Here is a 23,864-nt window from a genome sequence, read left to right as displayed (position 1 = left end):
GAAGCTGGAAAATAAATAAAAACAATTGTGAAAATGTATAACTATTGATCGAATTTTCAGTATTTATTGTGTGTTTAGTAGGAGTGTCAATTTGATCAGTGGGTAGATGAGTATGATGAGTTCAGATTTCGGTTGTTCAAATTTCTGCAACACCGACTCCACTTGATGTAACAGAGTTGTGAATATTCCTTGACTGGTTATGAAGTTCTCATTAGGTCGTATAAACTGTGTAAGATATAAGATGGAGTGAGGATTCGTATGGAAGTAAGCAGGTCTTTGCAATGAATTCTACATGTCTAACGACCTGTAGTTTATTCTGCACTAAACAGGACACTTCCTGAATCAACGTTTTAAAATAGTCAGAAACGACATACTGAAAACGATGAGTAAATGTAGTTCAGATGCAGCAATTTAGCAGTTTTATGACAAAAAATATTGTATCGCATCCTCTATTTCGAATAAGTGGGTGTGGGTTACTGACTAAAGACTGAACTTTGAGTTACTGAACTGCAGGTTTCCACTCCAATCCCACCTTCTTCGGTTTTAGGTTGCTGAAGGGCACGAAGAATGTCTGGGACGAAGCTGAAGTAACTCCCGTTAATTTACACCTTCATCACGTAATAAGTCATTTGTGTAGGTACCACAAAAACCGACAGTGTATGGTTTGTTTTTGCAAAATTTATCTGTTTTACTACGACAAATATCTGGACAATTTAGATGTGGATCAATCTCACGAAAGCATAAACCCAATCTACAGAGAGGAAAAAATGAAACAATTAATAATGTAATAAAGCATTGCCAGTGTTTTAATGAAGAGCAGATCGTTTTGAGGAGAAAAAGACGAAATCTCCTCTCGAAGATGAATAAACATGAAAAGAGGATTATTGGTTGAAGTGTCTCAATAATATTATGTTATCTCATAGACATTGAAACTGTCGATTTGATCTCATACGAAGATATGTACTTACTGTACTGACTAACCTCCAACAGCATGGAATGGATATTTAGTGCAGCGTGATTTTCTATATTATTGATTGGGTTATCGATAGAACAGTTTAAATTTATATTCAATTATTTATTGATTATAAAAGTATTTTTGATAATAACTTTGATAACTTGTACCATATTAAGTCCATTATGACAGTTTCCATCTACATGTATTTCTTTACTTTATTTGTTATATACACGTCATTGTATACATTATACAGTAATCCTAGTCCATTATACTTTACTTATCAAGAAGCATGGCCTTCATCATTGGCATGGAAATGTAGTGGTACACCAATATTAAAAGGACAACGTGTTCAGTTCATTGAAGAAGCAACGAAAGTTTATTATGATACATTAATGTCTGGAAGATTTATAGAAGATAAGGATTTAGATATTGTCATACCACCGAATAGTATATTAAAATCAAAAGATTATTTAAATATGCTTAATCTAGTTATACATACATCAACAAAAAATTTTGGTAATCCAGTTGTAATGCGAATTAATTGTGAATTAATGAATAATTTAAAATGGGTCAAAGAAGTGTACAATAGAGCATTATCAAGGAATACAAAAATATTTAGAGCTATACTGGATATTATTTATAGGTAAAAAAACAAATTTCCATTTATTTGTTTATTGTCAAATGTGATTTGTGCGACGACTGTGATACTGCCCAGGTGCCCGAACTAAAGCAGGTGGTTTTCTTAGGGGGGCACATCCGGAGCCTTCGACCTAAAGGTCTAGTCCACAAGGCAGTGGAACATCGTGAGGAGATGCAGTCCCATGTTAGCCGGTGACCTACGATGGGTTCATACGCCATTTGTTCCTTCAGGATACTGGAGCCAATGTGTACCATTGGTTTGGAATCAGGGTTTTTCAACTCCCCTAGGTGGACTTTCCGTGTCCACCAACCCGGTTAAAGCGCCGGACATTTGCTTTTCATCCCCTCACTTTCGTAAACAACACCTTTGCCACGAGAAGGCAGTGAGTAGGACTTCCCTGGCAGAGGCTATATATTCACTGGCCATGTGAGAGCATTTCGAGAGGGAGAATGGACTCTCCCCATTCTCGGCCGTACCACGGCATTTGCGGGCAGTAGCTAAAATGTTTTACAAAGGTGTAACTAATTAAATCGACCACGAAAAGGCATAATAGAATCAAAAATCAATAGAAGTAATGAAGATAATTTTATATGTAAGAAATTCATGAGATTAATGTCAGTATACCATAAACCTTTTGCTAGGATAACGAGTCTCATGCAATGATTATGAAGGAACAATATTATAGTAGTAGGGAAAAGTAATATAAGTGACTGTTTGCTGTGGTAAATGATTGGGAGGACATATTTATATGTAATAACTGAATATAGTTGTGCTCCATCCTCTGCTTTTCCATGATGAAGTTACTGAGTAGAGTCAAATAAACAAATCAATCAGAAAGGTGGGTTATCATTATTATCACATATTCAGCAATTTCAAGTCTTAAATAATTTATTGCTTAGTAAACGTGTCATATAATCAGGATCACGAACAGGCATCAAGTTAAGGATAAGGAAAATCACGCTGCACTAAATATCCATTCCATGCTATTGGAGGTTAGTCAGTACAGTAAGTACATATCTTCGTATGAGATCAAATCGACAGTTTCAATGTCTATGAGATAACATAATATTATTGAGACACTTCAACCAATAATCCTCTTTTCATGTTTATTCATCTTCGAGAAGAGATTTCGTCTTTTTCTCCTCAAAACGATCTGCTCTTCATTAAAACACTGGCAAATCCTTATTATATTACTAATTGTTTCATTTCTTCCTCTCTGTAGATTGGGTTTATGCTTTCGTGAGATTGATCCACATCTAAATTGTCCAGATATTTGTCGTAGTAAAACAGATAAATTTTGCAAAAACAAACCATATACTGTCGGTTTTTGTGGTACCTACATGAATGACTTATTAAGTGATGCAAATATCAATTATACAGAAAAGAAAGAGGTAAAAGAATTAAAAAGAATTTTGAAAAATTGGTTATTACATGTACCTGTTGAGAGACGTCTACCGATTGAATTTTTTCTGCATTTTATCAGTAATAAAAAATTATTTGTGAAAGCCATTGAAATTCAAAGACAAAGTTCATTGATAGCTTATTGTCCTTGTGAAGCTAAATATGTAGTAAGTAGTATGAAGTTTTTTATTGAAATCAGTGTGTGGTGTAGAGAATACTGAATAACCGATTTGTTTGTGTTGAAAGTTCTTCATTGGTCCCAAATGCCGTGGTATGCTGGAGAGTGGGAGGAGTTATCTCTACCTCCCGAAATGCACTGACACGGCCATGAGCATACGACCACTTCCACGGACGTCCTACTTACTGCCTTCTCGTGGCAAAGGTGTTGTTTACGGAATTGAAAGTACGGAAAGCGAATGTTCAGAGGTTTAACCGGGTTGGTGGATACAGAGGATCCACCCAGGGGAGTTGGAAAATCCTGATTCCAAACTAATGGTGCACATGGACTCCAGGATCCTAGATAAACAAAAGGCGTATGAGCCTATTGTTGGTCACCGGCTACCATGAGACTGCATCTTCTTACGTTGCTCCACTACCTTGTGGATCAGACCTTTAGGTCAAAGGCTCGGGGAATGGCTTCCTAAGAAAACCATCAACTTCGTTATGGGCACTCAGGCAGTAACCCAACTGTCACACTAATCGAAAGATATATATGGCGCATATCTATTTGTTGACTCCTTGTATCAACGTTTATGTGTTTAGACAAATAAGTCTTTAGCTTAAATTACAAATTCCATTTCAACAGAGGTGTTTTATTGATCAATAGATAAACTTGGTTTATGCACACCTATAAGGTTAATTTGTGGACAGATGTATGAATAAACTGGCTGACTGTCGTGCAAAGTTTAACCCGTTAATTGTAGTGATCTAGAAGCGAATATTTGGGATGATTTTTGTTACAGACTAACATCGATTGCAGGATACAGAAAAATTAAGAGGAACCAACAAGTTATTACACCTGAGCTTGTGACAGCCAAGCAATGTGCACCCATCAGTTAATAGTGAGTCAAACCAGAAATTTTCAAGTGTCACATTTAGTATAATACCGACTGGTCACAGATTGAATTCCATGAGACAACTGTCACTCTCAACTATTTCGATATAAATCAATCTTCAGTCAGTGTAATTGGTAGGTAGTTGCGTCATTTGAACTCGAAGCTATGAACCGTAAGATTTATAGTAATTCATCTTGATGCTGGTTCCTAATCAGTACGTGTCTGTTATTTGACCAGGCATTTGCTTCAAGAACTTAATGTCTTGGATTTGATCCCGTGTTAGTCCCTAGACTCCTTAACAAGACGAATCGATCAGACAGTTTTGATTTATTTCTTGAAAAGTTACCAACAGGTTTCAGCTCATGGTGAAAACCATCTTTAAACTACTTAAATATCAACAGTCTGCTCGATTCCACAACAAACAAGCAGTTTTAGCTTACTGACAAATCAGCGTAGAAAGAGGAAATCAGTGGGCAGAACTAATTACTTGTTAACGTCTCTACTGACTACATACAAACACGAAAGCAGCACCAGTAGTATCTAGTTGTTCTTGAATTCCTAGTAAGAATAATTGAGTGAAGTCACGAATAGCATTGTTCTCGTCGAGTATATCAACAATGATCAATCAACTTAGGTCAACAACTAACAAAGGAGATATGGTGACATTCAGTAAGTGTTGTTGACATCTAATAGAGGAGTAATTGTTATATTTTCACTAACTTTAAGACAGAAATCTTTCTTTTAACTAGATCGGTTTCGTATACATTGGAAACCACAACACATGAATTCAGTTGTCGAGTTCCACTACTAGTCATCATGAATCAATATTGAAATGTGAACTGATTTGTTGTCGATCACAGAATACTTCCCCTAGTGTTTTATTGAATTCTTGGTACAAAATTACTGAGTCGAATGCGAATTCGGATAGTACATCTTTACATCTCTTGTTTTCTTATTGCTACTTTTCTTCAAATGATCAAGGCAGCAGAGTTGCCTATTTTAATACTGACTATGTATGATGATCATAAGTATTCGAATTATTGTATTAACTAGGAACTCCCGAAGTTGTGCAGTTTATACTGTAAGTAGAACTAGATGAGCACAATTGAACGTATTGTATTTGGAAATCAGAGGGCAATCAAGCACAAAACAATCATATCATTCACCTACTTATCTAGTCACATTACCTCATTCCCATCCAGATTGATTGCATTGAACGGATACTAGTAGGGTGATTATCTGCATTTTTACACAACGGAATCATTTGTTGTATCAAAATTTCAATATCATCTTTTTAAAATGTCTCTTAGTATGACAAAATTTCAGATACATGTTCAGATATAAAGGGGGAACATGGTTGTTACAGTGATAGTTATTGTTCCAATGGGGGTACATGTGTACAAAATCTAGGGATGAATCACCTGGAATCAGGCTTACTTTGCCAATGTCCACCTGCTTTTAAAGGTACTCAGTGCGAGTATGAAAGAAATCCATGTGAAGATAAAGTTGGCTGTGCTCCGTTTCCTTGTGTGCGAGATCCACAAAATCTAGAGTATGGTTTCCGGTAAGTATTTTATGTCCGGTTTCGGTAATAACTCATTTTAAAACAGAATATTAATATCGCGAATTAGATCATGAACAAATAGTGAAATAATTCCAGATTGAGAAGTAAGTGAATGGCTATGATATAAAAACAAACTAAGAGGTTATTATTTGCCTACTTCAGATTTTTGTAAGCGAATGTAAGTTAACTTGCGAAATCAATGATTAGGTTACTTAAGTTATTTATAGTTTCAATCTACCGATGAATAGTACTTTATTCTCTAAGCTGGACGGTTTGACTGACTTCTCACTTTCACTCTCGACAAAGTCACCGTCACCAGTCTCAATTACAATTTAGTTTTTAAAATGATGAAGGCCATGCTTCTTGATAAATAAAGTATAATGGACTAGGATTACTGTATAATGTATACAATGACGTGTATATAACAAATAAAGTAAAGAAATACATGTAGATGGAAACTGTCATAATGGACTCAATCAGGTACAAATTATCAAAAATAATCTTATAATCGATAAATAATTGAATATAAATTTAAACTGCTCTATCGATAACCCAATCAATAATATAGAAAATCACGCTGCACTAAATATCCATTCCATGCTATTGGAGGTTAGTCAGTACAGTAAGTACATATCTTCGTATGAGATCAAATCGACAGTTTCAATGTCTATGAGATAACATAATATTATTGAGACACTTCAACCAATAATCCTCTTTTCATGTTTATTCATCTTCGAGAAGAGATTTCGTCTTTTTCTCCTCAAAACGATCTGCTCTTCATTAAAACACTGGCAAATCCTTATTATATTACTAATTGTTTCATTTCTTCCTCTCTGTAGATTGGGTTTATGCTTTCGTGAGATTGATCCACATCTAAATTGTCCAGATATTTGTCGTAGTAAAACAGATAAATTTTGCAAAAACAAACAATATACTGTCGGTTTTTGTGGTACCTACACAAATGACTTATTACGTGATGAAGGTGTAAATTAACGGGAGTTACTTCAGCTTCGTCCCAGACATTCTTCGTGCCCTTCAGCAACCTAAAACCGAAGAAGGTGGGATTGGAGTGGAAACCTGCAGTTCAGTAACTCAAAGTTCAGTCTTTAGTCAGTAACCCACACCCACTTATTCGAAATAGAGGATGCGATACAATATTTTTTGTCATAAAACTGCTAAATTGCTGCATCTGAACTACATTTACTCATCGTTTTCAGTATGTCGTTTCTGACTATTTTAAAACGTTGATTCAGGAAGTGTCCTGTTTAGTGCAGAATAAACTACAGGTCGTTAGACATGTAGAATTCATTGCAAAGACCTGCTTACTTCCATACGAATCCTCACTCCATCTTATATCTTACACAGTTTATACGACCTAATGAGAACTTCATAACCAGTCAAGGAATATTCACAACTCTGTTACATCAAGTGGAGTCGGTGTTGCAGAAATTTGAACAACCGAAATCTGAACTCATCATACTCATCTACCCACTGATCAAATTGACACTCCTACTAAACACACAATAAATACTGAAAATTCGATCAATAGTTATACATTTTCACAATTGTTTTTATTTATTTTCCAGCTTCATTCAAAATCAGACATCAACATATCACAAACAAAACGTGAGGACCTAATAAACGCAGTAAAATTATGTGATTTATATAGTCAACAATATGTTACGTCAACAAGTGAATATGGATTAAACGAACAACTAATAACAGTTGAAGAAGTCGACGATCGGAGTACAACCGGTTTCCAAGATGCACCACAACCACATTTGAATGAGTCAATAGGAACTGATCAATCACAGTCAGCAAACGTCCCTACCAGACGAGATTATCTACTCACCACAGGATGGATATATGTGATTGTGCTACATATAGGAACAATACTCTTATGGATTCATTATATACACCGTTGGAGAACACATGGAAGAGATTAGTCAATAAGCATTTTAATAACGTCAATTTCGGTTCTTTGATTTGCTTAACACCTGTTTTGCTTTTTCACCAATAGTACTATTGCAAATTTACAGAAGTATTTGGAGTGGAACAGACTATATCTATTCTGACGTAGCGTTTATTGAAAATGCAACATCCTCGGGATAACTAATAAAAGTCAACTCGTGTTAGTCAGATGTTTTGATTCACTTTAGTAATCTCTAGAAGCACACAAATGTAGTTTCACTTAACGACAAACTCAAGTATCATTCAAGCAGATTGTGGTGGCGCGTTTGAATGAACTTTTAATCACATTCGTTTGAAAGTTACGAGTCGAATGCGAAAACCTGAGTGCATTGAGTGTATTACTGTCAGGGTTGTGTTAGGACTGCTGAGTAGTTCTGAGTTGGCTAATAGCAGTTCTTGATTCTCAGACTGATGTGAGCCCGTTATCAGAAATGTCATTCATGATATTCGACGTCTATCTTTTGAGTTGTGTAGTCACTTATTCATGCCATTCCAAAGTTGTTTGGTGGTTTGTTTACAAAACGCATCTCAAGTAGGTGGCTTTATGGGACAGTGTTGTATTACAGTCTAATGACTCTCTTTTCAACATTTAATAATGGGTTGCATAACGGGTTGAAATGTACCTTGAGTGACCCAGTCAAAGTGATGGAGAAACACTTACATGACGATCGGCTGATTGTCTTCTTTGAAGTGTGACAATTACGAAATAGGAGAACTTACTTATGTGAGTTGTTTAGGGTCAGCTACACTTATCAATAAAATTCATTAGGTGATTAGTACAGGTTTCGAAAGACATCATTGGTATTTATCATCAATCCAAAGTGAAATGCCTGGCGGCAGAAGGTAAGATCGAAGAGAAGAGAATGAGGATCAGAGAGTGCTTGGTGTGGAAACGGAGGAACAGTCAATTCTGAGACAATTGATTAACATTTTTCAAATGGGGTATTTACTGTATGGTTATCAGATTTTACTGGGACGTTCTTTAATTACCTATTCAAACACATTTTGCTGTCCTCGCTTGTGTTCTCGTTCACTACATTACTAAAAACATTAATGTGTTTCAACATCTTTGAAGCAACTAATAGTGAGGCAAGTTTCATATCACGTTACTTAGTAGTCGAAAACATAGTAGCAACAAATACATATTTTTCAAATAAAACAACTGAGATAATTAAGAATGTATTAATATGGAGAGATGCTATACACGCTATGTACATGAAGAAATAATGATGTTCCAAAGCTTTACAAAACAAAGATTGAAAAATATCTCATAGGATGAGTTTCACTTTTTAATTACTTCAATGGTGTACTTAATGCCTCCTCAAATTTATTTAAAGTTCGTTTCAAGCCTTCTCTAAGATAAGGAGAGAAAGATAAAATAATATATTACACAAGTAGGAAATTTGCCAACACATTTCATATTCGGTTATAGTATCGGCAAAGGATATTTAGACTGGCAAGTTTTGGATTAGAAAACAATTTACTTTAAAGTTAGTAGGTCTCTTGTAAAATTCAGTAACACGGTTCGGTGAAAAATTCACTTCAATCCATTTTCGTGCTATGAACATGTGATGAACTAGAACCACGTTAATCGATATCGCCTGATAAGATTCACCAATAAGAATCTTTCAACACATTTTTACCCTGCGAATACTATTTAGTATTTTTTTCCTGTGACTCGAACACTTAGATTAATTTGTGTTGGACGGATGCGAAGCTATGTAAGTGAATGTACTGCACCGTCCAAGATTTTTTCCAGATACATTACTTTATATCGAACCATTCTAACTTTTAGAAAAGAGAGCACATGTGAAACTAGTCGTTGGATGTGCATTATTAAATGTTTCTTAAAGTCCTCGTAGTTGATACATCACCTACATAAAGGAAGTGGTATTCTGGTTTATTAAGAGTATCACATAATGGGCCGTTTTGCAGTTGAGCTAAAAAATATATTGGTGGAAATGAGACCAAGGGGAGATCCCATTGTTACTTCATCTATTTGTCGATAACGTTTGTTTCTGAACAAGATGTAGGTACTCATTATCGATTTCAATAAAATTCTCTTCACTCTATCTATTAACTTTGGTGAGACCATTCTTTTCTACAAGTTGTTTGCAAATATAATCAATAGTTTTAGTCAATGAAATATCAATAAACAAAGACATTACATCCAAAGATGACGTGGTTTTTTCTGTTAAATTCATATATCTTATATGCGGATATTTAAGTATTTTACCTACTGCTGACTAAGCAGTGTCGTACTAACATTAATCTCCATGATGATATGATGAAAACATACGAATAAATAAATATAAGGATACTTGATCAATCAGAAAAACGGTATACTGTTGACAATTAGAATTCATGACACTGAATAACTAACTAAGTACAATAGACACGGACTATTAGTCTTTTCAAAGATGACACTACTGCATTTGGCCTAATAACATTCAAATATAGCACATTAAGACAAAACACCCATTTCCCAACAAACCATGGATCAGAGGAACTAAGTTCAAACTTGTTAGAAGTCCAGAAGACTGCCGATCATTATCTCTTTTACTATTAATAGCCAAACCTTTAAGAAAAGAAAACGGATATCAACCAATAGTAGAAGGATATTACCCGCTACATATTGGAGCATTCAACTTTTAGGTAGATATTATTTTAAAATAATTAGCTAATTGATGTTAGGAAATAAGTTGAAGACATTTTGTGGTTTGTTAAACAAAGGAACGATCGAACAAATACACAGAACGTAATCAGTTACAAAGTCATATTAGTAATAACTACATTTTGTACAAATATACTGAGTGGGGTCCATCAATAATGGATTTGGATGCTTGAATATTAGGCAGCGGATATCTGGCTGTAATGACGATTGAACCATTACTTAATTCTTTGGTTAGTTTCTGTTCGATAGATTCCATCTATAAATTTAAATAATTGTAAATATGTAATTGCTTTGCGAATACTTTACGTTTCCAAGATCCGCAATAGCATTATGAATAAGATAACTGTCATATACTAATTCATAATAGAAAAATATAAATGATCATCTGACTTAGTGACCATTTTAATTATACTAAAAATCTCGTATTGCACTAAAATAATGCTTAACACAGACAGTCACTATTACAAAACTATAAGCATTTTGAAAAATCTACCAATATGAAATTAATTCTCTATGTCTATTTAGTAACGACTTGAGTGCAGCGGCAAACTTTCTGAAAGCATTGTAGCCTATATTGAGAGCAGAATGATGTATGATGAGAAGAAAATGTATCGCCTAAAGAGAACAGTTTGCATAAAAAATTACTAGTTTAATAAAGCCTATAATACCAGTTATAACCCGATGATTCTAGGTTTGATCGTAATATGGTCATCGATGAACGCGGAGTTTGGAAATGTACACGTTAGCATGAAACAGTAGTTTAACAACTCTCTCCATTAATGTGTAATCTTATCTATCACAAACAACACTAACAAAAACAAATCAAAATAAGTCTTTAATAAACAATGATGTACATATGTACTATTTCATGAAAACGACCACAACATATTCATCTGCACTGAATAAGTAAACACCCATTAATAATTCCAAATGTAGTGGCAAGAGAAAGTAATAAACAACAAAACTAAGACCGATTCTTGCTCTTTATACTTGCTCTTAATATTTATTTATCTAAACATATAGATATCGGTACAAAAAGGCACCAAATATATATGCGCCACACAAATCATTTGATTTGTGTGATGGCATGGATACTGCCTGGGCGCTAAAGTCGAAACAGTTTGTGTCAATGATATTTTAAATGGTTTTATTGGCAATAACAATCTAAATTGAATGAACTTATCAAAAACACAACATCAATAAATTTACTCACCATTGTATCTACACCAAACAGTAAGACTGTATCATATACAGAAAGATTAGTTTTCCACATATTTTTACAAGAGAAAGTTACTTTGGATGTAGTGAGTAATTTATTACTACAAAAGAGTTTGATACGTGAATACCAAACAAGCGGACGATTTAACTCTACACCATGAGCAGAAGTGATTTTTAATGTTGGCCGACTTAATAAATCAATCAACTATGATTTAGGAAAAAAACACCGAAAGAAAAACAAAAGCAACTAAGCAATAAAAGTACAACATTATATGAAAAAAACGATTACAAACGGATGATAAAAAGATTATGTACAGCGATATAGTAACTTTGATCATACATTCTAATACAGTATAGGTCCCCAAATGCCCTGGTACGGCCGAGAGTGGGGAGAGTCTACTCTCCCTCTCCAAATGCTCTCACACGGCCAGCGAATATATAGCCTCTGCCAGGGAAGTCCTACTCACTGCCCTCTCGTGGCAAAGGTGTTGTTTACGAAAGTGAGAGGACGAAAAGCGAATGTCCGGCGATTTAACCGGGTTGGTGGACACGGAGGGTCCACCTAGGGGAGTTGAAAAACCCTCATTCCAAACCAATGGTGCACATGGGCTCCAGTATCCTGATGGAACGAATGGCGGACGAACCTGTCATTGGTCAACGGCTACCATGGGACTGCATCTCCTCACGATGCTCCACTGCCTTGTGGATCAGACCTTTTGGTCGAAGGCTCGGGGTGTGGCCCCCTAAGAAAACCACCTGCTTCGGTTTGGGCACCCGGGCAGTATCACAGCCCACACACACAATAGTGTGGCGCATATGTACCTGGTGCCCTTTTGTACCAATATATATGTGTTTAAATAAATAATAAATAAATACAGTATAGCTACTCATTTGAGCAGAGTTGAAGTTAATTTTGAAAACAGAAACTTATCAACCTGTGCCTTGTAAAATTTTTGTGTTATTAGTTCATTACCAATTTCAAAGTCACTTTGGTCGCTAGTTAGTTCAAAGAGTAAGACGGTTTTTATCTCTGTTGAGGATGTATTGATCAAATATTTATCCCCCACCAAATGTTAGAACATCGTCACACTTAATGCAGGTCAACAGTCTTTGTTTCTCGACATCTAGCCCACCTTCAATCCTTTGGATGGGGCTGTTCTCTGAACAAGTGTGAGCATGAGAAGTTTATCAACATACTGAAGACCCTATATACAAACACCTCAGGCACAGTGGAGACATACAACCACCTCTCTCCACTGTTCTATTCAGGCAGTGTGGTTAGGCAGGTTTGCCTAGTCTTAACACTCCTCAACTTTACCATCAATGACGTTCTAGAAACAGCTCCGATGGATGTATGTAATGGTGATGTGAATCTGTTATCTGGACAAAGACTTTTAAACCTTGACTATGTGGATGATATTGTCTTACTGTGCAAACGTCACTTAATCAGTTGGCATTGTGAGCAAGTATGTCGATTGCGTTGCACACTCTAAAAGCATAGTACTTTTAGAAAACTGGAAGGACTGTGTGTTTGCACTCACTCCTGAAAGTGAATAGTTAGAAGTAGTTGAGGAGTCCGTGTATCTGAGTAGCTGCATAAGTGCTGGTGATGAAGTGAATGACGAGACCAATTCATGTAAAGTGAAATTCAGAGTGGCTTATACCAATCTGGGTCATCTTTAGTGTCTTCGTGATATTAGTCTGACTGTAAAAGACCGGATCTATAACGCGTCGACGAGAGCAGTTTTTCTCCATGCTTGATCATTGTTGCCTCTGACGGATTGCTGATGTCCATCGGCAACACCAGGCTAGTAACGCAAGGGTTAGGCAGCGTGTGTTCATGGACAGTGACGATAATCCAACTGATGTTACCATCTTGAAATACCAACATCGGTGGCTTGAACATGCACTACGACCATCGTCCCAGAGAGTTCCACATCGTGCATTATTTGCTGGTGCTGAGACTGGTTGGGAAAAGCGGAGGTGGTCAGTGTATGACATGGTGTCATGGTACGGAAGAAAGTAGTACAAGACTGGCACCTATCAGTCCTTCGAAACTTTGTTTGGGGTCCAAGAAGTAGTGCACTACAGTGACTTGGGAATTTGTCAGACATGACTCAGAATAGAGAGGGACTTTAACCAAAAGGATGCTTTCTGGTTGTGTTTTTCATAACCAAACTGCCTCTCCAATTATTATAGTTGTTTTTCACTCTTGTATACTAATTTCTCGTTTATTATCATACGTTTTTCCCTACCTCATTTTGGTTGTGGCGCATATTTATCTTGATGTCCCTTTGTATCAATATTTGCGCTTAAGTAAATTCAAAGATATTCGACATCGTAGAATATTCTTCAACATAAGATACATATTCATGATATTTTGTTTAGTCTGTCAAGTTTATTTACATTTTTGCTGTACTATACTGACGTGTGTTCATTGCCACTTCCAATTAAACTGATTTGTCAGCAATTTCGACGCATTTTATAACTACGATTTTTAAATATTATGAGTTGTAAGCAGGTGACGCAAACCAAACGAAATAAAATGTTGCTCTGTTCAAATCTTTGTTCGTGCTCTCTTCATGATAAAAGGTCAGTCAATCTGTTATTCAGTCACAACGTAGAACCTGTACGTATGTATATTAGTTTAAGATGCCATACCCTTTTAGTACAAAGGGTTGAGGTTGTCAGGCCGAACCCCAGAATAGTAGAGGTAGTAACAATATCAGAGGCTATAGGAAAGATTAAAGATTGAAAGAAAATACATAACAGTAGAATAAGAACAAAAATTATGAGGAATTTAGTATCTCGGGATTCGAGAGAAGACAAAGGATGGACGCACATGAGCAATTGCAAACAATTTGAAAACGTGTCAGTCCCTAACCACTGGTTACGGTAATAACGCGAACTTTAATCAGGTAGTCTATACCTACTAATATGTCCGCTCCTAGCTTTTTCTTTCAACCAACTCCTGCACTAGAAAACATTACCCGTCGAGGTAGGTGGTAGTTGGGCATACGGAACACATGTCCCGACAACTTCAGTTAATGAACATTAACTACCCATCCAATCGATTCCCCACCTTTATATATTACTCTATTCCTAACCACTCATTGCTTACTCTGTGGTCCCAAAATATACGAGCTATGCTTCGAAGGCATCTTTGATCGAATGTCAGTAACCTACGAATATCCTCAATTCTTAATGACCATGTTTTACATTCCTAAAGTATAACACAGAGAACTGCTGCGCAGTAAACTCGTCCTTTAGTTGGAAGACGGATATCTCGCCTAAGCTACATGTGACACAAGATGGAAAAATCCAGTTGAGTATTCTGAGTTCATGCCGAGGTTTCATCAGACACCAAACTATCAGCATGATAGGACTCCCAAAATAAGTGACCCAGGTCGACGCGTTCAACTACTTTACTCCCTATCACTAATTCGAGAGACGACGCAAGGAGATTCGGAAGTTACATTTTACATTTGGAAGTTGATTACGCGTATGACATTTCAAAAAAGCTTGTATTATTATATGGAAGGCTTCTATTTTAGGAATTCACAAGCTTTTATCTACGATTCATCTAGATAATAATTTTGGCCGGACCGGCACAAAATAAATCTGAATTGGCTACAGAATTCCAGTCGCAAAAAATACATAAGAAAAGTAACAACAATATAAGATGTTTTGAAACAAACCCTTTACCAAGTATCTGCAGCAAAACTAGTATGTCTGTTTAAATAAGAAATCGGAAATAAAAACAATGCATACTAACCACGCGTCCATCACCACTGCCTAAATCAATTATAGATCCTAAAGACTTATCATTTTTTTGACTTTGCGCATACTTGAGAAGCTTGTATGTATAATCTAGTTGGGGCGACGTAGCAGGTAAGAATGGTAAACAGATTTTCCGAAATGCAGGAGAAATGAATGACCAAAAAATGTAGCATGAAGTAACAGTCGTAATCCCGCATCCAATCAGTATGGGATTCCAAAGTAGTGGATGTCTATTTGACGTTGAGTGAAAACTAGAATGTCCGATTATAGACTCCAATGGAGCATCTGTATTCATTTAAATAACTACAAACGAAATAAAAAAGAAACGGTGACTGACGAAACCAGAAAGTTAGTGTGAATTACTTGACAGGCAAAATAACTAACAGGGATATTTGGAGGAAAACAAAGGTAAATAAGTTGAAAATACTGTGAGTTTTCACAAGGTCTAATGGTGTCACACAAAGACAGTGTACAACCATAATATCCATATTTGTACAACATGCATCTACCACCACAGATTTAGCCTATATAGTTAGCGATGTCTGCAAGCAACTTCGATTAATCTGTACATTATTCCACATGTAATTTCGGTTGCAAAATACAACACATATGTGTGCTGTCTTCTATCTGACTTGAGCGTTATTTCATGCATCACTATCAGAAAACTCACCAAACGATCCTGGGATTAGTATAGTGAACTTGACTGTTGATTACTACATAGCACTAGAATCCAAATGTGCTTCCCTAGATCCGAAGCATGTAAAATAAACCATAGAACCCACATAGTGTATAGTTTTTAATGGAATTATACGTAACTACCAAATTCCCAGGTTTTGATAGAGTATACAATTATCTGTAGCCCAATTATGATAGTAACCGAACAAGAACTTGAGAAAACATAAAAGAGATTTTGGAGGATTCCAGAAAAGTTGGACACATGCTTTGTCCACCGGCCCATGGAAAAAAATGTTAACGCAAAATATTTCCCAGATGGATTTCCTGTCAAAATGCCTTCCATATTACACTGAACAGCATGTACCATCTGATTCCGACGCAAAAAATTCATTTGCATACAATATAACTCTCCATCACGCAGTTTTGTTTAATACAATTTTATCTAACGTATAGGAAAATACAAAAGCACATATATGTGTACTTTCGTAGACGGAAATTTATCGTGGAAATATGGAATGTATTCAAAATTTTATACAATACACATTTTAATTATGTTAGAATACAAGTACTGAAGTAGTGTAGTACTTTAAAGTATTACAACTGAAATTTCGGTAGGATTAAACTATATTGCCGACCTTCGAACGAATCTTAAATGACCTTGAGAAATATCAGCCAATCAGAAGTCAGTTAGTATACAGTAAAAATACATCATACAAAACCAAAGAAATAAAGTAGAAACACTTCTTTTACTTGGGTCAAAAACTTCTCAAGGTCAGATATAGGTTCAGAAGTTCTAAAATCATAGTGCATACGGTACAGGAACACATCCATATGGCTCCATAGTAGTCGACCTCTGAAACCATGATAAGGTCTCAAAAATTCTTTTAACCTCGACCACATAGCTTCAATAATGTTAGTATATTGATATGGTTTACAGGTTGGGGTTAGAGTTAAGGTTTAGGTGCAGGGTTTAGTGTTATGGGTGAGACTATAAGTTATGGACAACCTTTGAGCGACGCTAGAGTGACTCTGAGGGTGTCAACATAATAACTAAGACCAAATGAGGGTTATAAACCTGTGTGAAGAATTCAAATTATGATTTACAGTTCATGATGAAGGCTAGGAATTATACTTAGGGTTTTCATTACGAACTGTCATCAGCTATAATGCCAAAACTCTATTTGTCCAAATGGATAATTGAATTTCGCGCCAAAATCTTATGATCGCTTCTATTGTAGACGCTAAATTATCACGTCTCCCCTAAAATCCGCTGTAAACCGACCGTACGTAAGCATCAGATACCGAACTTAGCGCCGTGACCTTGAAAACCCGCGAAAGATTCTGATTGACTCGGCAGTATAGTTTAATCCTACCGAAATTTCAATAGGAAGTTTGTCATTATACAAAACAAATAAATTACCACTATATTCCGTTGTAAATGAAAAGCTTGATATAGTGCAGAAGAACATCCAAGCACACAAGGATGGTAAAAATGGAGGGGAACTTGGTATTAGTTCAGGCGGTAACGATGAGGTGGTACTATGATTCACGGACAACTATTGGGCGACGCCAAAGTGACCTTGAGAATATCTGCATATTAACTAGGACTAGGTGAAGGTTATAAAGAATGTGAGGAATTGGAACTATAATTTACAGTTGATGGTTAAGGTTAGGAACTAGACTCAGAGTTTTCATTATGAACTGACATCAGCTAAAATACCAAAACGTTATTTAGTCAAATTGATGAGTGAGTTTCGTTCCAGTCCAAGACATGTTATCTTATATCTGATTGGTTTGCCCATTGATTATGGTCTCGCCGTCGAAATCGTCAATACATTGGGTGTAACATCCAGACATTAGTAGGATTGCGTCCTACCTGGATGTACCCTGTATGCTGGAGGAGTGTTAGGAACAGTTAGTGAGATTATCCGGGCGAAGAAAGAAAGACGGAAAAGTGAGTCAATGACTCAGTAAGCACGTGAAATGCACTTCCGTTTATTAAAGACAGCAATCGACAAAAGTCAGAAGGTATGATGCCAACAACTCACTGACATCACCCATTGGCGAAGGTTAATGGGCACTTGTAGGTCAAACGATCGTAAAACGATTAGAAGCTGCTTTAGAAGCGGCCAAGTCAATACAGTTTTAAATTTCATTTGAATTCAGCGACACTATGTCTGGTGGGCTCCACTCTTCAAGTAACGAAAGTGATGCGTTCGTAACGATCCACATATCTCAGTTTCTGTTTTGGGAAGGGCAGAAGATTAGGAGGCTTGTGTTGGTCCTGGCAGTGATGATCGCTCAGTTGATCCAAATTCCTTTCAAAAGAGTGGGGAGATGGAGCTTCAATCACGTGTTGAGATAATGAGTTCCACTCGTTTATGATTTGATGGGAAAGGCGGTAATCAGCTGACAAGCAATTTGTCCTGGGAATGTGGACGTTTCGGCAGTGTCCTCGTAAGTTTTCTGTTTTCGTAAGCAAGAAAAATCAAGGGATTTCTGATGCCAATTTATCAATGAATGATTTGATGTCTTTAATCAAGTCTTTTCTGGATCTTTGATATGACAATGGGAATAGGTTTGTTTTAGCCAGTTGAACATGATACAGAAGCTTCGTTATTCGCTGGATCATTTCCAAAATTTCACTGTCTTTTTTTAAGCAGGGGCTAGCTGCTCGTATGCAGTACGCACGAAAACTACATACAAAATCAAAATCGTTTTAGCGTCGACTTGGCCCTACGTTTTGACCATAGGGTTCTAAGATCTGTGGTGGCTATTGCACGGCAGTGTGTAGCAGTTTTCAAGTCTTAGCTAACGATAACTTCTAAGTCATCGTGTGTCTGGACAACACGTAGTTCAATGCTATTCATCGTGTATGTATCTATACCTTGGTGACCAGCAGAACCATAATGCACTTGGAAGTGTTTATCGGTAACTGCCAGGTTTGAGACCATTCATATAATTTTCCCTGGTTATTTTGAAGCCCCAAGCTATCACCTTTTCTTTTCAACATTCTCCATATCAGCATATAACAAGACCGATGATGAGAGGAGATTAGGAAAGTTATTTGCATAGAGAAGAAATAACACTGATCCCAAAAAGTGTAAATTAACACACTCCACTAGGCACAATTTCCCAGTTAGGCAACTTGGAGTTCACCCGTACTCTTTGTTGGCGCCCAGCTGGGAAGTCTTTTACCCGCATTATTAAATTGCCTCTAACCCCGACATTTCTTAACTTATATAACAGCCGGTTGTGAGGAACTTTGTCAAAAGCTTTGCTGATGTCAATGTGGGTTACGTCTATATGTAACTTTTGGTCTTTAAGAGCGCAACAGCCTTCACGAGCCACTAACAAGTTAGTGAGACAGGAATAACCTATTCTAAATCCATTCTGTTTTTTCCGAAAGAATCCGGATTCCATCGAGATACATAAACAACTCCTTCCGAGTAGTCTTTTCTGAAATTTTAACAACCAGGGTGTGTGAGGGGGAATTGTATAAGCCGACGGAAAGGGAGTCTCTACGGCATATACATTACTGGAGTGCTTTGAGAATGTTTTATCTTCACAATGGTCGTCCTTCATTAATTATAAAGTATTACCGTCTCCCCATAGTGCTGGAACATTTCCTCATCTCTTAGTCCTTTGTTTTATGTAGGAGTATTAGCGTTTAGGGCATTCTATAGATTCTTTAAGGATTTTTCTTCGTACAACCTTCTGGACTTGTGGAAGGTCAAGGCAAAAATATTTACAGCTCCTCGATAATGAGATTTCGTTTCCTCAGCAACCAGTAACATACATCTTTCCCACATTCTTCTCCTCTTACGTAGAACTCCTTAGTAAACCATGGTGGAGAGTATCTCAGAACACTTGGTGTAGTCCAAGGGATGTAAAAGACTTCCTTAGAGGGAGGACTGTTGGATCCACTCACTGACAAAAACCACACGTTCGAGCGCACGCGAATAGCTTTCGTCGCGTCATGAGTGTCAACATTAGCATGTCTGTTTTCGCACACACCAGGGTTGTATGGGCGTTCTCCATGGAACTAAGCGAACGGCCCCTAGGAGGAAATATGGTGTCAACACGCAATCACCGTCAATTCACCCCATGAAGATAGTCCTGTGTTTCCAGTATTTTCAATGACTAGCGCAATAGATAAGCAGTGGCGTCGTTGAGAGACTGGTGAGTTATAAATTAGGTTGTATATTTAAACTGAAAGAAATTGTGGGGAAATTTTTCGCCAGTCATTTATGAATTCGTATTCTTAACTACCATCATTTGATTTCTGTTGACTACATTAGGTCGCCGTTGAGCTGTATTCACAGTGTTCTGCATAAAGAAATAAACGTTACTCTTCTGTGTAACTGAGATATGAAAACAGTTGCAGTACTGTCAGTACCTGAATGAATATCTCATGTTACAGCATCATCCCACTTGTGAATCCATAATGCAATATGAAATGTGCACACACGTTCTATATATATATATATTTAGGTTTAGTGGACTCACCCAGTAGAAGGCGCTCGGTCACTCATACGTACCAGATTACGAGCGGATACACCATGCTACACATCCCCTTTAACTACTAGCCAGCTCAGATCAAACGTTTTTTCGACGGACCTATAACCTCCCAAACATATCTCCGAACTCACTCATTCCTGACTACTGATTTCTCTTGATTGGCATACTTCCTTAAACTATCTTCAATATTATATAGTTTGCTAATATACAGCCATTAACAATTCTATCCACTACAAGTTTAATTGTTTTTGACTGAACTGACATATTATTATGCAACGTATCTGAGCAAGGAAAATTATGTGGGTAACAATTGACGTTGGTAGGCTTTTCTGTGTGTTTCTGAACATATACAGGAATTTTGTATAACATTACTGTAAGTGCTACATAAATTAGCCACACATTCTTCATAAGTAAAGCAATGTGTGTTTGTTTTGAGCATGGTAACGAAACCATGTCGTAGTTAATACTAAATTATGATGCGTATGTTATAGGGTTGTAGGTCCACTTCTCCACTATTTGTTGTATTCCGATCCATGTTTTCTACCCCAAAGGATACTACACAAAGACAAGCGTTAGAGAAACTACAGTCTTACCTATTTATTAATGGTTCTTAAGTAAAAATTGGCTTCGTCGAATCTGTACATACTGTTCGTTTAGTCTGGGTAGTGAAATTGTTGTTATTATGGAAGGTGTGAATATTATCTATCTTCTATCAACTACAATGTCTAAGAACATGATGAACTATACAGTTTGTATTTCACAAATCATCGAGCTTACATGTAGGAGTTCTTATGTATGCCGATAGTATATGCCGGCAAGGGCACCGGGATGTCACAATTTACCCACGATCCACGTTATATTTTCTCGCAATTCATTTCGGCTTCCAAAAAAACAGAACAGGATGCTGTCGATCTAAATCAGCCCTCAAATTTACTGTAACCGGACAAAATTTCCCCCAAAATAGGGGGTTACGAAGCAGCAATCTGTCCAACGTGTGCACTAAAAGTCAAAGAGAGCTAAACCAATGTTCTTCGCAATGATTTAGTGGTTTTGACGCAGCGAAAGACCACATAAATATGAATAAACATGATATTCGTGCAACCCAACGGACACACAACAGACATTCAGCATTTGTAATACGGAATGACCGCCTCTTGTCAGGCCGTTCAAGGTCGTTGAAACAGGACGACGTGTGGCTTTAAAAAGGTAAAGCTTATTTTATGTGCCTGTAACACATTTGAGATTTTACACTATCGACTTCTTGTTTCAACTAATATGTTGTCCTAATCTCAAGCTAGTGCTACTGCTGATTGTTTTCACTCGCTTTCTCAATTAAATTTATATGCATTCCTCGTGCTTACTGAGCGGCGGCTCACATATGTCTATTGTTTTCCCGACAATCGCACTGCTCCTCACACCCCCTGCACACAAGGTACCTTCAGTTTAGACGCAGACCTACCAAAGACGAAACATTTTAGGTGTAATGAACTTTAAATCTCACTCCGGTGCTTCCGTTTGTGATTGCTGGATTACTTTGGTCGCACGCTGTCACTGATTGTTATCGGTTAGCTCATTACTAAATGTGAGTGCATTTTATTTTCTTACCCAATCTTCAGCTGACGTCTGTTATCTTCCCTGAGGAGAGATCTGCAAAGATATAGACTCAACACAATCCATTATATATTTGAATCTCATATGGCAGTTTACTCCTAGGGTAATTCCTGCCATCTGATCTAGTTGCACGTTTTGATTTTGCTGTCGACTGTTTTCTGCAGATGTTGGTTTTTGTGGTCGAAGAGTACTGGATTGGTAAAAACACCTTCGCACTGGCTTGTTGAACAGTTTTACTTTCTCTCCCAAATACTTAAACTAATTGGTTGAGACTTCATCGATTGGCACTCAGCATTCGTAGGCGTATTACGTACCTCTTATCTCCAACGTCTGAAGAACTCGTAAAATTTTAGAAAACGTTAATCTAAATTCACTCGACAGTAGATTGGAGTTGTTTGTGCGTAAAGGCAATTGTGAATCACTTGGTAAGCCCTTAATGTCATTCGTTCTGGTGTGTATATTTTTATGTCGTGAAGCTATCACATTTGTAATGTGATGGTATGACTCACAGGTAATGTCGTTGTAGCAGATCTGCGTAAGTCTAATACAATTTTAAAGTTTTAGTGCCTGAAATGGGGAGATGATGGTTCTACGTTATCATGGCTTTCAGTATATGATCTATATGGGCTAGCAGCACTGCAATGTATTATTGGAGTGTCACGCTTTCAAACAGTAAAAACCGTCAGTAAATGAGTAGTGTAGTCTTAATAAAATTCTTCCATAGTCCACTGTCTTAGTGGCTTCCACATTTCCTGACGTAATTATTGTAAGAGTCAGTCAGTCAGTTAGCTACAACGTAGGACCAGGCACACATATGCATCGGTCCAAGTTGCCATATCTCGTTAGCACAACAAGATGAACACTGGATTCATAAGAATAGTTAATTTAGTGGTGGTAGTATATAAAAGATAGGTTGTAAATAAGGATATAGTATAGGAAGGGAGAACGTTATGAAGCGATTTTAATCTTAAGGTTTAAGGAAAGATAAAGAGTGTATACACCTACGCCATTGTGATCGATTCTGAGCTATGTCACCTAGAGTCTCCAACTATTGGTTACGATAGTCACGCGGACCGCAACCAGGTAGTCTGCATCTGCCAACATGGCCCAGACTAGAGGTTAGTGACTTCAAGAATGCGGTGAAAAATTAGTTCGTTTGTTAAATGGTATTTTATGTTTGTAGTTCATTGTCCATGAATTCCTGGATAATGTCTTTAGAAGTACACTGAATAGTTAGAGCTGGTATAACAATGATTTGAAATTGTAAGTAGTTTTCCTCAGATGTTCTATTTTTTGTTAGGTTCAAATAAAAAGCTGTTACTGTGACGGCGAGACTACAATTTATGGATTACTTTTAAGTGATGCTTAGGTAACCATCAACTTACTGGGGTTAAGTGAACGTTGCAAATTAGTTTGAGAAATCGGAGTTAAATTTTTAACAAACCAACATCAACTGTAGATCCAAAACATTATTTAGCTCTGTGGATGAATGAATTTTGCACCAAAGTCGACCTATTTTAAGTTTGATTAGTTCGTCTATAAATTGTGGTCTGGCTATCAAGACAAAATACTAAACTATGACAAGTCGTTCTTTTTTATCTTATTGTTCTGTTTCTTTTTATAAATAAACAATTCACAATTTATTAAAGATGCTGTAATCTTCTGATGTATTTTGATGTATAATTTCCCACGTTTTAAACCAATACGTTTATCTTTTATCTCTTCTTAGCTTCCTTATCAACCACATCTATATCATTTCATGCTAACATTTAAACCGGTGAATATTTTCGACATTTCAA

General features: G+C 36.8%; 2 protein-coding genes across 2 annotated transcripts; one reads left to right on the top strand and one right to left on the bottom strand.

Moving 5' to 3' along the window:
- Positions 1 to 1,155: 1,155 nt before the first annotated feature.
- On the top strand, positions 1,156 to 7,561 carry Smp_145730 (hypothetical protein; the record flags this gene model as incomplete). Its single annotated transcript, XM_018790843.1, has 5 exons — positions 1,156 to 1,598; positions 2,818 to 3,163; positions 5,362 to 5,615; positions 6,455 to 6,599; positions 7,202 to 7,561. 5 exons carry the CDS (start codon positions 1,156 to 1,158, stop codon positions 7,559 to 7,561), a joined length of 1,548 nt encoding a protein of 515 aa, XP_018647389.1.
- Positions 7,562 to 10,128: 2,567 nt separating this feature from the next.
- Positions 10,129 to 17,696, bottom strand: Smp_043780 (hypothetical protein). The gene is made up of 4 exons (XM_018790832.1): positions 17,354 to 17,696; positions 15,254 to 15,561; positions 11,474 to 11,683; positions 10,129 to 10,516 (listed from the first exon to the last, which is right to left on the bottom strand). Exons 2-4 carry the CDS (start codon positions 15,551 to 15,553, stop codon positions 10,376 to 10,378), a joined length of 651 nt encoding a protein of 216 aa, XP_018647388.1. The 5' UTR covers positions 15,554 to 15,561; positions 17,354 to 17,696; the 3' UTR covers positions 10,129 to 10,375.
- Between the last annotated feature and the right edge of the window lie 6,168 nt (positions 17,697 to 23,864).

Source organism: Schistosoma mansoni (assembly GCF_000237925.1).
Source record: "Schistosoma mansoni, WGS project CABG00000000 data, supercontig 0261, strain Puerto Rico, whole genome shotgun sequence".
In the NCBI taxonomy this organism is placed as follows: Eukaryota; Metazoa; Platyhelminthes; class Trematoda; order Strigeidida; family Schistosomatidae; genus Schistosoma; species Schistosoma mansoni.
Note: the sequence above shows the minus strand (reverse complement) of the source record. Positions and strands in the feature narration are given on the sequence as shown.